Genomic DNA, 16,300 nt, shown 5'->3' on the forward strand with positions numbered 1-16,300 from the left:
TCTTCAATATTCTCTTGAAACCTCAGCAGAGAGGGAAGGGTTATTTTGGATCCTGCTGCAAATCTTATTTTTATTTTGGGGATTATTTGGACAAAGTTGTTGTCGCAGAAGAGAATAATCCCTTTGTACATACTGTGCACAGCTCGGACAAGCTCCACGAACAGTCCTGAAGAAACAGGTCAGGAACCAGAGGATATGGCCGAGCGCAGTGCAGTTGGAATGAAACATCTGGATTCGACTCTTGGCCCCGGAGTGTGGGTGACCAGAGAGACGGAGCAGGAAGGGCAGCAGGTTGAAGCTTTACTCAAAGACCAGCTCCCCAGATACCTGTCTTCTCTTTAGACTCTGTGCTCAACCATTTGTCCTGAGAAGGGCAGAGAGGACACCAAAGAACTTCAGACAAAGAGGACAGAGATCAGATCAGAAGACTGGTGGGAGGGGCTTGGAGAAGGGAGATGAGGAGGAAGAAAATGAGGCCTGAGGGCCAGAGCAGTTCAAAGAATACTGTGTCTATAGAGGAAGGAATCGTTCCAGTCTCCCTCATAGGTATGGGGAGGGAGAAGAGGGGCAGGTAGGAGGAGGAGAGAAACATACCAAGTTCTGCATGAGCCGGTCAACGCATCACTTTGAATCCCACTATCATGTAGAATTACAAAGTCCCAATAATAGTATCAAGCTAAGATAGATGCTCAGCTGGGCGTGGTGGCGCACGCCTGTAATCCCAGCATCCGGGAGGCTGAGACGGGAGGATCGTGGTTCGTAGGCAGCCTCAGCTACTTGGTGAGGCCCTTTGCAATTTGGTGAGACCCTGTTTCAAAATAATTAAGAAAAATAGGAATAGAGTGCAGCTCAGAAGTAGAATGCCCTGGGTTCCATCCCTAGTACCGCAAAATAAATAAATAAATAAATAAATAAATAAATAAATATAAAAATAAAATAAAGTAGATGCTCCAGATGCATTCCTTGAAGCTAGTTTCCCAGGGAAGAAGCTGGCTTTCTGTAAAGTTCTAAAGGAACCATCAATGAGGCTCAATCCTGGTCGGCAGTAGCAAGTCTTAGACCTCAGTCTCCTCTCCTGCAGCCACCCGATGGGGCAAACCTTGACAGTGCTTGCAAGACCATACATCTGAAAACACAAAGCTCGGAATGTAGGGAGCTGATTGCTCCAGGGGAGAGTCTGGTATCACCTCGGCTGTCAACGCCGAATCAGCAACACAGAGCTGGGTCAACTCGTAAAGCTGCTATGTCCGTACTGGCAGCAAGGAGCAATGAATGCTTCAAAGCTCCGAAGCCCAGGTGAGGAGATCTCTCTCCCAGAATGTGACTTCTAGCCATGCTGTTTTTCTACCCCAGGTATGTGTGTATGTGTACGTGCTACCCCAGAATGTGACGAGCGAAGAGAAAACCACACACCAGCTATCGCACGTCTTCGTAGATTTTCTCCCACAGCAGATGTGTGTACAGTCTGACCCTTTGCCTGGGTTTGCACAATATCTCCATTGACGGTCCTTACGAAGGGAAGGATAGCATTTTCCAATAAGTATTTGGAGGCTGCTGATGGGTAGGAAGATGATTAATCCCAGTACTTGGGAGGCTGAGAAAGGAGGATCGCAGGTTTGAGGCCAATTCTTGGCAATCTAGTGAGATCCTGTTTCAAAAATAGAAATAAGTAAATAAAAAGGGTTGGAGATGTGTATTAGAGGAAGAATGCCTCTGGGTTCAATCTGCAGTAGCTCCCTCCACACAAAGTATAATACACAGAATATATATCTATATTTATATATCTCTCTATATATACATACACACATATATAGTGCCACATATACTATCTATGCACATATATACATTATATATAGTATCATGTATGCTAATATAGTATATATAATATATAGAGATAGTATATATAGTATATATGATAGGTACTATCATACATACCATGATGTAATGGCTGGTATAGGCCATGATCAAAATGTCTGCCTCAGTTTCCTGACTGACACAACATTGTCCTCTCTTTTTTATTAATTTTTTATTGGTGCACTGTATTCATACATCATAATGGGATAAAAACTCGTGTAGACATACATGCGCACATCGCCCAGTCAGCCTCTCCCCAACCCCCACCCCGTTCCCTCCCCATCCCTCCTTCCCATGCTTGGCTTAGAGGTTGACATCTCTAATATTATAGCAGTTTATCCAAAATTAACAATGATAATCTCACATAACAGATTCATGTGTCTGAGAGCAACCTTTGATCACTTAGAGATAACATTTCAGTATTTCTTTTTGCTTTCTTTCTTACCAGAGGATATTTTTTTCTTTTTCTTTTTTTTAAGGTAAAACTATCAGACTTTTTTTTTTTCAGAAAAAGTCTATCCTAACAAGAAATATGAACTCTAAATACCCAAAACACTCTCATAAAAGAAGAAAGCTGGTAGATGTACATTTTATGATTTTAAACTTTACAGAGCTGCAATAATTGAAATAGTGTAGAACTGCCATAAAGGCAGATGTATAAACCAGTGGAGTAAAATAAAAAGCCTAGAAAAAATTTCTTCCATAGATGGTCAAGTACATTGTCCTCTCTTGATTACAGCCCTGTTCTTTTAACTCCAAGCTGGCTAAGCTGCTCGGGAAGATGCCTGGGATGCAGGATCACATGTTCCTCTGACCTGGGCAGAGCCGGCACTTGCAGACCTGGGATTCAAGCTGAGCTCTCCGTGGTGCTGAATGCCATATTCTTTCCCATAAATAAATAAATAAATAAATAAAGGTCTAGATCATCTTCTTACATATTCGGAGTTATCATGGATTGAAATGTGTCCCCATCCCCGAAAAAAAAATGTGTTGGAGCCAAAGCCTTAGAGCATCAGAATGTGAAATATGATCTTATTTGGAGACAAGACCTTTTCAGAGACAAGCAAGGTAAATGAGGCGGTTAGTGTGGGCCCCGATCCAGTGTGACTTGTGCCCTTACAAAAAGAGGAAATTTGGACACCGATGGAGAGACACATAGAGGTAAATTGATGTGAAGAGAAAGAGTTGAAAGAAACAGATATGTGCAAGCCAAGGCAGAGGCCTGGACCAGATCTTTCCCCCACAGCTCTCAGAAGGAGCTACTCCTGCCAGACTTCCAGGCTCCAGCCCTGTGAAACAATATATTTCTGCTGTTGAAGCCTTCCAAATGGTGACGCTTTATTCCAACACCCCAGCAATCTGGGTCCGGGGTGTTCAACTTGCAAATGTCTGTCCTGGAATATCAGCTCATGGCAGCTGTCCAAATGCAAAGTGCATGGCTCAAGAAGCAGGGCTCTGAGGGCCAGCAGCATGGCACACTGTCACACGGAGAAGCAAGCACTGGTATGACCTCACACGGTGCCCCGACCCATCTGAGGAGAGACTGAGCCTGGCACAATGGCACACGCCTGTAACCCCAATACTTGGGAGGCTGAGACAGAAGGATCACAGGTTTGAGGCTAGATAGGCAATGTGGCAGGACTCTCAGCAACTTAGCGAGAACCTTTTTCAAAATAAAAATAGACATAAAATAGGGCTGAGGCTGTATCTTGGAAGTAGAATACCCCTGGGTTCAATCCTAGTAATACACACACACACACACACACACACACACACACACAAAGGATAGAGTCTAACAAATGCACAGAAGTCCTTAATGATGATCAGAAAACATGTTTCATCTGCAAGTTTGGCTACAAATTTAGCTGAATTAGTGATGTTAGGCTGGTGCTTTGAAAAAGAGATAACTGAGCCTGGCGTGGTGGTGGCACACCATTGTAATTCCAGTGCTTGGGAGGCTGAGAGAGGAGGATCTTCGCTGGTTCAAGGTCAGTCTCAGCATTTCATTGAGACTCTGTTTCAAAACAAAATAGGGATTAGCCGGGCGTGGTGGCGCACGCTTGTAATCCCAGCATTGAAGGCTGAGACCTGGAGGATCACAGTTCGAGGACAGCTTCAGCTACTTAATGAGGCCGTCTGCAACTCAGTGAGACCTAGTTTCAAAATAAAGAATAAAAAATAGGGCAGGGGGTATATATAGCTCAGAGGTAGAATGTCCCTGGGTTCCATCCCCAGACCCACAAAAAAAAAAAAATAGGGATAGATTAAAGTTCACAGGTAGAAAGTGCTCAGGTTTGATCACTAGTACCATAAAAAAAATTACAATACCAAAAAAATTAGTCTTTGTGAGCCTATCAGGAAACGTGCCTGAGCATGTGTTAGGCAGGGGTTCTCTTGTCTGTGAAAAGCTGGTGACACTAGATATCCTGGAGAGAACACTGTTTTTTTCTTTTTTTATTCAGATGTACTAATAAGTAAAGCTGGACCCAGAGTGGAATGAGTTTGCTTCTCTAGTGTTACTGGCAAAGGGCTATTCCACCAAAGATCAGGCTATTTTATCCATCCACCTGCATAAAAATATTTCCTGAATAAGAGGCACCCTCCCAGGCACTGGAGGAATATAAAGAATAGTCATAATTATATCGATATCGCTCTCGGAGAGTTTAGATTTCACGAGGATAAATAAGATAGGTGGGTAAAAAAAACTACAGCATAGAATATAAAATAATTATAATGTCACATGAGAAAGAACAGTTGAAATGCCACAGGAGTCCAGAGGCATTAGGAAGGAAGGAAGATATTGAGGGATCAGTGACATTTATGCCAGAGGAGTGACATTAATAGGTAGATAAAATGGCATAAGCCAAGGCAGAGAGGAGTTCAGGGAGGACTAGAGAACAGGGCATATACCCAGAATGTGTGCTCTAGCACGGGGAAGGAGGCAAGTACACTTTCAAAGTCATCTCTTCACTACAGCCCTGTCCATTAATTCCAGACTGGCTCAAGGTGCTCTCAAAGGTGCTTAGGACCTTCTATATCTCACCTACTGAGAAGGGTTTCAACTACTATAAAGGAATACGACAAGTGTTATTCTGAAGAACAACAGAAGACACTCAAAGAAGAAGACCTACGAAGGTGCTGCCAGGGAAATTCACCCCACTAAGGGACTGTGTTAGATCACAGGAGGCTGTGGATTCGTGCAAAAGATGGCATGGGCATGGTGGCACAAATCTGTCATCCCAGGACTTGGGAGGCTGAGACAAGGAGGATTGCAGTTTGATGGCCAGCCTCGTCAACTTAGCAAGGCTCCCAGAAACTTAGTGAGATTCTGTTTCAAAAAATAAATAAATAAAATAAGGCTGGGGGTGTAGCTCAGAGGTAGAATGCCCCTGGGTTCAATCCCCAGTACCACGGAGGAGGAGGAGGAGGAGGAGGAGGAGGAGGAGGAGGAGGAAGAGGAGGAGGAGGATAAATATAAATCTGTGAGCATAGGTTGGATGTAGAATGCTCCTGGATTCAATCCCCAAATACGCAGTACCACAAAAAAGAGGAGGAGTAGGAGGAGGAGGAGGAGGAGGAGGAGGAGGAGGAGGAGGAGGAGGAACAACCACCATAAACCCTTCTGCAAACATAGCTCTATTTGAAATGATCTCAGAGAGTACAAAGCCCAATCAGTAAAGGAAAGAGAACACCCAAGCCCAAGAAAGCCCCTTCCCCCATCACGTTTCCCTGAAGCCCATTTAGCGATATCTTCAGATTGTTTGTTTGGTTTTTTTCTTTTCTCACAAACAACAATTCCTCACCAGGAAGTAATCTTTTCCCTTTGCCCTACTCCTTGACACATAATTGGTAGTCTCTCTCAACACCTGATGGTCTCATAAAAAATAGCTGCAGAGAAAATAACTATTGTGGACTGGGAGGGAAAACCTCAGCTCTGGGGATCTCTGGCCTGATTAAATCCATTACAGTGAACTTTAGCTAAGTAAAGCAACAATTTTCCAAAGCAACACCAGTGGAGGCTTGCAAAAGTCACAGGACTGGAATTTGGTGCAGAGGTGTTCCTGCAAAATGGTGAACAAGAATAAAACTGCTCAGCTCGATAAAGAAAAGGTTTGTATATTTTATGTCCTTATACCTAAAACTACCTGCAGTTAGGAATCTATTTCTTTTCCTACCATAGGAATTGGCTAATCCTCTATTTTTTGTGCCCAAATACTAGGATCATCTTTAAGTGTTGTTTCCAGAAGTTTATCATGAGAAAAAACAAATATATAAAACATATTGCAAAATGATGTACTTTGAAGCATCCCTTAAAATAGAGAAAGACTGGGAAGAAGTAAATATCTATCAGAAAAGAATTGCTTAAACCAGGATGGTGGCACACTCTTGTAATCCCAGTACTTTGGAGGCTGAGACAGGAGGATCTCTGATTTGAGGTCAATCTCGGTTACTTAGTGAGGTCCTTTGCAACTTAGAGAGACCCTGCTTCAAAAATAAAGAATAAAAAATAGGGCTGGAAGTATAGCTCAGAGGTAGAATGCTCCTGGGTTCTATCCCAACTACCACAACAAATATATATAGTATAATAAATTACCACCTGATAAGTTGGGTCCCTCCCCCATGTGATCTCGCAGCAGAACCCCAGAAGCCAGAAGCAGAGATATCGCAAGACTCCAGGTGCCTCGAGACTCCAAATCTCACGAGACTCTAGATGTCGCGAGAGAATCGGCGTGCCTATAAAACATCGGTGCCTCCGGCCGATCAGGACTATGCGCAACTCTCCAGACGCATGGCCTGTCGGTCCCTTCCCCCCTGGCTGGCTGACTCTCGGAGGGGCCAGGTCCAAATAAATCAGCAGTCTCTGATATCTGGTAACCACGTTTGGTTTCAGCTATTGCGGTGGCTCTTCCCTGTAACCTCAGCACTTGGGAGGCTATGACAGGAGGATCACAGGTCAAGGCCAGCTTCAGTAACTTAGCAAGACTCTCTCGGCAACCTAGTGAGACCCTGTTTCAAAACAAAAATTAAAGGGGCTGAGTATGTAGCTCGCTGGCAGAACGAGCTGGGTTCAATACCTAGTACCACACACGCAACCACAACAAAAATCCTAAAAACCCCAGTGGAGTGAGGGAGGTGGTGCAGGGGAGGGAGCAGAGAGGAGGGAAGATGAACGAAAGAAACACTTCCATCAACATTATATTCATATGCTAAATTAGCAGTGCCAATCTCAATATTATATATAGGGTAGGGGTGGGGGAAGTCCACTAGGTGTTGTGTTCATATATGCCCTATCACTCTGAACTACATCGTGATGTGAGACTTCAGGGCACCAATAAAAGTGTGTGTGCATATGTGTGTGTGTGTGTGTGTGTGTGTGTGTGTGTGTGTGTAAAATTATAACACTGCGGTGACCTTTTGCAAATTGAAAATCTTCCAGCAGAAAGAACAAATGTATAGGCTCACGGTGCGTAAGAAAGGGACCTGCCTTTAGAAATAGCACCTGGCATGATTTTCCAGAACAACCTGTGGATGCCGGCCCAGTGGGAGACAACAGAGGAGAAATGGCCAAGCAGCAGCTCTCAGACTGTACTCAACCGTGGATGCTTAGAAACAACATAAAGCTCCAAGCCATGGATCAAGTCCCAGTCACAGAAACGACAAGCTGGCTTTGTCACAACTAAAATTCCTCCCACAAAAAATGGCTATTTTCTTTTGGACCTTCCAGAAATTTAAAAAATGGTATCAAGAGGACGGATGAATTACTTCCCCCACTCTTCAGATCGCTTACCGGGGACTTTACTAACAGATTAATAAATGAGGGTGGCAGAATGTCAGCTCCAATAAGCATATTAATTAGAGGAAAACTGACCGTTGACATTTCTACAAGTTTGAAACTAGTAGATCAAACCCAAACCCAAAGGAAGAGAGAAGGTCAAGGTGATAGACTATAAGCCAGAAATGCTTTTGAACAAGATATATGATGTGTCAGATTATGATGCCATGCTTATAAAAAGAGGAACCCTCTAAAATTTAAGTGGCAAGTGATTTATAAAAATAAAGTACCAAATAGCAATCGGCAGGACTTAGTACAGAGTAGCCGATGTAAATACTCTGGAAGCGTAGGAGATGAAGAAGGCTAAGGTTTATTCATGGAGAAGCTGTATCCAAATATGTGTGAAAGTATGAATGTAACAGGGTTAGCCTGGGCACTCACTGTTGAGAGGGGGAAAGGGAAGCAGGGGGAGGAGATAGCACCAAGCACAGTTTGAATGGGCCATTTTCAATATGATCCACATAACAATAAAAAAAGTGCAAGTAAATAAAGAAAGGAAGGCTATAAAATCGAATGTAATTTTTGCAGTCTTACAACTATCACCATGAAATGCATACTAATATATAAGTGGTAAACCTAAATTTTATGGTAATGAGGTAGCCAAAAGTTATACCTTAAGAAAGACCAACTATGCATCAAAATAAATTAACATTAAAAGATTTAAATATGCAAGAATAAAGCCATTTAAAAGTCTAACTGAGCCAGGTGTGGTGGGACACATCTATAAACCCAGTATTTGGGAAGCTGATACAGGAGGATCGCAGGTTTGAGGGCAGCCTCAGCAAGTAGTGAGACACATATCAACCTAGGGAGACCCTGTTTCAAAATAAAAATAAAATAGAGTTGAGGGTGTAGCTTGGAGGTAGAATGTACTTGAGTTCAATTCCCAGTACCCCCTCAAAAATACTAATTGAATATGCATCAAAACTTTGGAAATAAAAACTAAATGCAATTTGAAAAAAATCTGTAAGAAAGAGATAGTGGTATGTCACCCATAAATGAACACACTTCTGAATATCAAAACATAACCCTAAACAGAAATAACAGAAAGGGGAAAACATTAGCAAAATATATAGTAGACACTAGGTTGCCATTTTTAGAATATGAAAGGTCACTAAGATATCAATAAAACTACAGGTTAAGAATAAGAAAGACCACAGTGGTGTGTGTGTGTGTGTGTGTGTGTGTGTGTGTGTGTTGTTGCTGTTGTTTTGGGGATTGAACCAGGGGCATTCTACCTCTGGGCTACACCCCCAGCCCTATTTTATTTTAAAACAGAGTCTTACTAAGTTGCAGAGGGCCTCACTAAGTTGCTGAGGCTGGCCTTGAACCTGCAATCCTCATATCTCAGCCTCCCAAGTACTGAGATTACAGGTTAGCACCACCACACCCAGCTTCAAAGGGCCTCGTTTCTGATGAGGTTTTACTTAGGTCGTTACTTTGATATTTATGCGTGTTTCTTATTCATCGCAACATAAAATACCTCAAACATATCAAAATATATCAACATAAAATTACCTCAAAATTTAGCAGCTTAAAACACTAAACACGCTGGGCGTAGTGGCACACACTTATAATCCCTGCGCTTGGGAGGCAGAGACAGGAGGATCGCGCAGGTTCGAAGCCAGCCACGCTTGCTTAAGAGACCCTGTTTCCAAATAAAAATATAAAAAATAGGTCTGGCAGTGTAGCCCAGAGGTTGAAGGGCTTCCAGGAACCCCAGTACCACCAAAAAATTAAAAAAAAAAAAAAAAAACACTATACACATATTGTTTCCAAGTTTGTGTGAGTGGAGAATCTAGAAGCAGCTGAGATGGCTGGAGCAGCAGTCGCCTGGATTGGGACTGAAGGGTCCATTTCCAAAATGGCTCAGATGCTTGGACGGTGACAGGTATCCTCCATTTCACCACAAAAACCTCTCCACAGCTGTTGAATGTCACACCAACACTAAGTGAATGATCCAAGAGAGATCAAGAGAAAAGGCATGGTGTATTTCATAACTGAACCTCTCAGGAGGTACTGTATCTATCATTCCCATGACGTCCTTACTGGTCACACAGGCCAGTGCTATCTGGTGTGGGAGAGGACTCAACTGAGTCTTCATTGTCCTCAGACTTCCTACTTATTAATAATAGGAAGATCTAAGCCTTTCCTTCATTTATCAAATATGTATTGAGTATTTGTAATGGGCTATCCAAGGATCTGGAATGTTATCCTGGCAAACAGCAATTCGAAACAATTAAGTTTCCTGGTCACAAAGAATTTAAACAATTGAAATTTCAAAAGAGAATAAAATGCGATTATGTAATTTTTGAGATACAGTCTCGACTCTTCCTCCCAGATACATCTGTGGGCTGCTGCACCAATAGGAAGCTCAGGACTCTACTCAGTAGCCAATGAACCGTCCTTTTGATGGCAAGATACATCTAACCAACCCGACCTGCCTCCAGCATGCCAACACACATTTTCAAACAACGTGAGTAGTTTTATAGCTGGGGCCCCAGGAAAGTCATCCATCAGTGCTTAAAAGGCTTAGATTCGAAGCCTGTTGATATTTTCTTAATTGTTTCAAGTCCATCTATGTACGAAAGATGACCCTTCTAGTCCACCAACTTAGTGAGGCCCTCTGCAACTTAGGGGAACTCTGTTTCAAACTAAAAAATAAAATATTGTGTATCTCAGAGATAGAATGCCCCTGGGTCCCATCCCCAGCACCACAAAAAGTGACATAATAGAGATCGGAGGCAGGGGCTGAACCAATCAGAGTCTTACTGTCTGTAGAGGGGAATGTGGTCTTTATACTAAGTGTACTGTGAAACTAGCTAGTGGTTTTTATCATTAAAGCAACAAGGTCAGATTTAAATTGCAATTTGTAGGATAATAAGACAGACAGACAGACAGACAGAGATTCTAGGGAGTAAGAAGGACAACCAGGGCTAAGGAACTGGGCATCCTGATTTAGCCCATGCAGGGATTAGACCCTTGCCCTTTTCTTCATTAGAATAATGCCATTTACACTGGACTCCAAAATAAATGCAGCTCTTGTTACTAATGGTTCATTTGTCCTCATTTATTGAAAGTGAAAGGTCTTCTCTTTGTGACTCATCCATAAATCTTGCTGGTCCTCCTAATTAAAAAGTTTTCACACAAGTTGATACATTAGTTCTTCTGAGCCTGGCCACGGTAGACATAAATCCTTCCAGACATTCATACATATGCCAGAACTTCACTGCCCCATTTTTCTTTATTATGAGGGGAATTCTTCAATATAATTTTCATGACACCGTATGTGTGTTCCCTCAAATTTTGTGGTAGAGTGACTGTTCAGCAGTTATTAATATCATACCTGCATGTTTAAAAAAAATAAATCCCTGCCAGAGACTCAAGAGGAAAGAATTATAAAAAGGCGCTGCCTTGCAAGTTCTGTGGACACAGACGTAGGAATACACAACTGTTAAGTTTTTTCTTAACACCAAAATCAATAATGCAGCCAAGAATCAAGGTAAAGTGAATTTGGGTCGCCTTAGTTTTCGGCAAATTGACCCATTCTTGCATCCTTTCTAAGCATTTCAATTTATCCATCAGTATAACTGGTTATATGTTGTAAACTATTAAAGGTAGAAAGAGGAATTCTGAAATTAAACTATCTCTTTACTCACCTTAACTGGATCTAAGACCTTCAAAACTCAGTTTCCTGAGATAACTTCCTGAGTTAATCTAATCTCTAGAATGAAGCCATCAGCAAACAAGCATGCATTTGGTTATACATTTATTGGCACCCTCCAATAAATATATAAGCAGAAGCAAGGATGTGGGTGCAGGTTTATTTTTTAAAAATACTCCCAGGAAGTAGCAGTTAGAGAATTGAAGAGAAAAGAAAAATAAAAATGGAAAAAAAGGAATAAGAGGTGCTGTGACAACTATGGGTAACTGATATTCAGTGCAGTTGGGGATTAATCCTCAAGGGACCAGGTAGAGTGCGCCTAAGACTTTTCTTCGGAAGGACGGAGTACTGCAGATATATCCTATTATCCATTGGGTGAGGTTTTCCCCCAGGACATTAACTTCCCCGCAGTTCTCTCCTGCCCAAAAGGTAGGCTGAGGCAGTGCCAGGAGCTTCAGAGAAAGAAATCCTGAGACATAAGCGCAGAAGTGGAAGGACCACACGTGGATGCAGGCACCTTGCAAAGGGAGCTGTCCAGCATGGCTGCAGCTGAAATTAGACATAATCAAGGAACCATACACAGGGCCCAGAGAGTGTCCGCTCCAGCACAGAAGTGATGCTACTAACAATAACCCGAAAGGTGTAAGCAATATTTTCTTTTTGAGTCACAGAAGGACTGACCAACCAGCTACCCAGGGTCAGAGAAGTGCCCGAGTCCTGAGTACCCGCTGGGCTCTAGCTGAGCAGTACAGAAAGAGACAAGATAGCTCCGCTCTAAACCAGCTTACCATCTTATAATTATCATTATTATATATTATATCATCATGACATATGATCGTCGGCATATATTATCATCACATCACAAAACACATGAACATATAGCTGGGTTTTATTAGCACGGAGGGAGAATAAGTTTGAGATAGGATCGTGACGTGGTTCAGACAGACTCTCTCCTGGAATCAGACTGACGCAGAGGTAAAGCCAAGCCAGGGTCCGCAGTGACACCTGGGGTGGTGCTTTCTGTCCCTGTGCCACTGCTTCCTCATATTATGATTAGAAAATTACGGCGTCTGCTTCATGATGTCGTTGTGAAAGTTAAACACATTAAAACCTCAATTACAAGGGGAAGAAGTGGGGAGGGAGCCCAGGGGAAGCTCCCCTTAGGCTCTGTGCATGTACGGTACTACCATCTGAACTGCGTTATAATGGAGACTACAGAGCACCAATAAAAGCACTTAAAAAAAAAAGGGGGGGAGGTGAATGGCCCCTCAGGTTTTCATCCGAGTAAAAGCATGGCTTAGCTTGCTCAGGAATAGAAACTTGAAGCTTTTCTCTTTAAGATTCTGAAAAGCTAAATAGTATTTCGTGAAACCATCTAGAAGAAGAATATCTGTGACACTGCATACAGACGTGGGTGATAAAAAAAAAAAATAGAAGTCTTCTGTGAGGGAACACCCAAAACCTGTGAGAATTTCTTGGCTCTCTGGGCCAGTAATTACTACAATGGCTGTATATTTCATAAAAATATCAAGGGTTTCGTGGTGCAAAGAGGAGATCCATCGGATACTAGAAGAGGATGTAACAGTGTCTGGGGCAAGAAGTTTGAGGATGAATACAGTGAATGTCTTAAGCACAACGTTAGAGGTGTTGTATCTACGGCTAACAGGGGCCCAAATACCAATGGATCTCAGTTCTTCCTCACCTATGGCAAGCAACCACATCTGGACATGAAATACACAGTTTTTGGAAAGGTAATAGTTGGTCTGGAGACTCTAGATGAACTGGAGAAGTTACCAGTAAGTGAGAAGACTTACCAGCCTCTTAATGATGTGCACATTAAAGACATAACTATCCATGCCAACCCATTTTCTCAGTAGCTCTTATAGTAGCTGGCACACACCCACTGTGATTTCCCCAGGTTTACTTATGTCAGAGATTTCACCATCCTGCTTGTTTACAGCTAAGCTCATCTGTGAGCTGTTGGTACCAGGCAGAGCCCCAAAGCTTTTACTCCAATTCTTGGGGCATATTCTTTACTACTTCTAACGTATTTCTTTAATTTTAATATAAAATGATACCTCCTGTTTTTCTTTTTTTAAAAAAAAAAGTAGTAATTACAGTGTCTGGCTCGTAAGTAATAAGTTAAGGTTATTTTGTGAATATTAAGAAGAGATTTAAAAGTGGAAGAGCGTTTAGAGGAGAGAAGGATTCTCCCTTTATGTCACACTCTCTTGCTTACATATACATTTCCTAGAGCCTCTGGCCCTTGTTCCAGTGATAGCTTATCTTTTTAAAAGTTACATTATCTAAGGAAAAACAATTCACTTTTTCAGACCCAAAGAGACATTCAAAGGTGCGGAAACACAGCAGCACGGAATTCACGGGCCCAGCAGTAATGTGAAGCTAATTTCAAATCAACACATCTTCTGCTGCATCACCTGAGTGAACACCTACCCTGGGAACTGGCTACAGGATCTGTCATTCCCTTTTCTCATCAGTACGATAGGGTGGTGCCGCCTGGCTCACAGAATAGCCAGCCACGGTGAAGAGCAAAGGCAAGTGTGTCTACAGGGTTCTCGCCACACCCGAGAGCCTCGAAAAGCGTTCCTTACTACGAGAGCAGAGCAGCACCATTAGATTCAAGGCGGTAAAGTCCATTTGAAACCAGTGGGCGAGTAATAAAGTTGCTGAGTTGTATGAGCTCTGCACTAACACTGATACAGAGGCACAGTGTCGGGCCGTGTTCATTCCATGGGCACCAGATATTAATAACTGCAAGAAAGAATAGGCCTGTTGTGGGGGTGCGTGTGCCTGTAATCTCAGTACTTGGGTGGCCGAGACAGGTGGATCGCAGGTTCGAGACCAGCCTCAGCACCCTAGCGAGACTCTCGGAAGCCTAGTGAGATGCCATTTCCAAACAAACAAACAAACAAACAAACAAACAAAACTAATTTAAAAAAAAGGGCTGGTGGTGCAGCTCATCACCCCGGGTTCAATCCTCAGTATCACAAAAAGACAGACAGACAGACAGACACAGAGACAGAAGAATGTCTGCTTCATGAGGGCACTGTGATAACTAAATGCATGAAAAGTACTAATTACAGTGCTTGGCTCATAAATAGTAAGTGCTGGTTGCCTGTAAGGCACTGCACTAGGTTCTGGTGAACAAAGAGACATGAATAAGGTATGGTCCTACCAGTCAAAAATCATACAGGTTAATGTTATTCATGCTGTAAGAAATCTAGCCTTTTAAGAGGACCCAAGGGAAAAAAGTTACCCTCATATCAAACGGTATTATCCTAATATCAAAGAGAGGGAGGCAGGAAGCAAGGGAGGGGAGAGGAAGGCAGCGGGGAGGAGAGGAGCTAAGCAGGTTATCTCTGTCTCAGGCTTCCTGGAAATGCAAGATAACGAGGTCTGTATAAATTCACATCCACTCCAGGGTAATCAGAAATCTGGAATGCGAGCTGAATTCAGAGAAGGCTTCTCTGCAGGAGCTAAGGATATAAAAGGCCAACCTCAACTACCCTGAAGAGGGAGCAAATAACCGTGTTGCTCTTCCCCCAATTTTTAATCCAAGCGAACCCAAGATGCAATGTGTGCCAGTAACAACCTAGAAAGGAAATAATGTCATAAAATTGGAAGATAAAATAAACGAGGCTGTGCTAGGGCCTGGCCCACCAACTGGCCTGCGTATAAGGCTTCACCTTGTTCCTGTAAAATTTTCGACGGTTGGGGTCAAACTAGGTTGGAAGCCTTCCAAAGAGAGATGGGCCTAGGCCTGCACCCCAATTTTTTAACATCCCGAGAACGACTCTTTGGATGAGAATGTTCTTCACAAATATACTCTACTCTTGGGGACCTTTCTTCTTCCATCTGCCTAGTATTTTATAACTTTAATCATAAAATATTAATTATAAATGTAATTAAAAATAATATCTCATAAACCACTTGAATATGTTACCTCAATTATTGTTTGTGGTACTAGGATTGAACCCAGGGGCATTCAATTGATGAGTTACGCCATCAACTCCGTTTGTTTGTTTGTTTGTTTGTTTATTTATTTATTTATTCATTTTGAAACCGGGTCTCACATCACTACGTCCAGCTCTGTTATCTCAATTTTCCCAACAATCCTGTCTGGTATGAGCCATTCTGTCTCCATTTCATAAATAAACATGCTGAGGCTTGGAAAGCTTAAGCCACCTGTCTGAATTTCCAGTAGGGAGATTCAGACGAGCTCAGACCGAAACCCCTCTCATCTCAGGGTTTTGTCCACACTTGCATGAAACCCAAGCTTTCTGGTTTCCAGGGCAACAGCCACACTTGTGTGCAGGGGCTTGTGAAAAGGAAGCTAAAACCAACAGAATGGGAAGTTTGACAGTAGGAATCAGTTTATTCTTAGACTCCTCGAGGACCCTCCCTGGCATCGGAATGCCCAGCGGAAGAACCGGTGCCACCAACTCTACACCATCCTTCCGCACAGTCAGATGCGAAATCCTTTATGGACTCCACAAACAGCGCCCGTAGATTCAAGACAGTAAAATTCATGTGAAACTAATTGGTGGGTAATGAAGTTGCTAAGGTTTATGATCCCCGCGCCAATGCTAATACAGAGGCACAGTGTCAACAATAAAATCGTAGCTGCTGATGGAACTAGCCTTCTGTGGAGAAAAAAAAAAAAAGGCATGCCTGTCCCCCTTGGCCTCGGGGCAGAAACATTAGGCAAATTCAGAAACGACAGGATCGCTTTTTCTTGCATGGTTTTAAATGGTGAACAGAAAAAGCAGTTTCACCCTTAGAAATAATCCTTTGATTTTTTGATAATGGGACAAACGGAGGGGGGCAAATTGTAGACCTCTACTCTAGTGAAATTTCCAGCATTTAAAGAAATGGGCATGTTTATATAACAGCACAACTTCTCAAACTGCCAGGGCCAAAGACAGGAG

General features: G+C 42.6%; 1 protein-coding gene across 1 annotated transcript; it reads left to right on the forward strand.

Moving 5' to 3' along the window:
* Positions 1–455: 455 nt before the first annotated feature.
* LOC308278396 (uncharacterized protein) lies at positions 456–13,228 on the forward strand (the record flags this gene model as incomplete). The annotated part of the gene is given in 5 exon segments (XM_080718149.1): positions 456–546; positions 1,047–1,296; positions 12,409–12,526; positions 12,711–12,768; positions 12,771–13,228. Coding segments are annotated over 5 exon segments (975 nt in total).
* Between the last annotated feature and the right edge of the window lie 3,072 nt (positions 13,229–16,300).

This window comes from Muscardinus avellanarius (genome assembly GCF_963383645.1).
Source record: "Muscardinus avellanarius genome assembly, chromosome: 22".
Lineage (NCBI taxonomy): Eukaryota > Metazoa > Chordata > Mammalia > Rodentia > Gliridae > Muscardinus > Muscardinus avellanarius.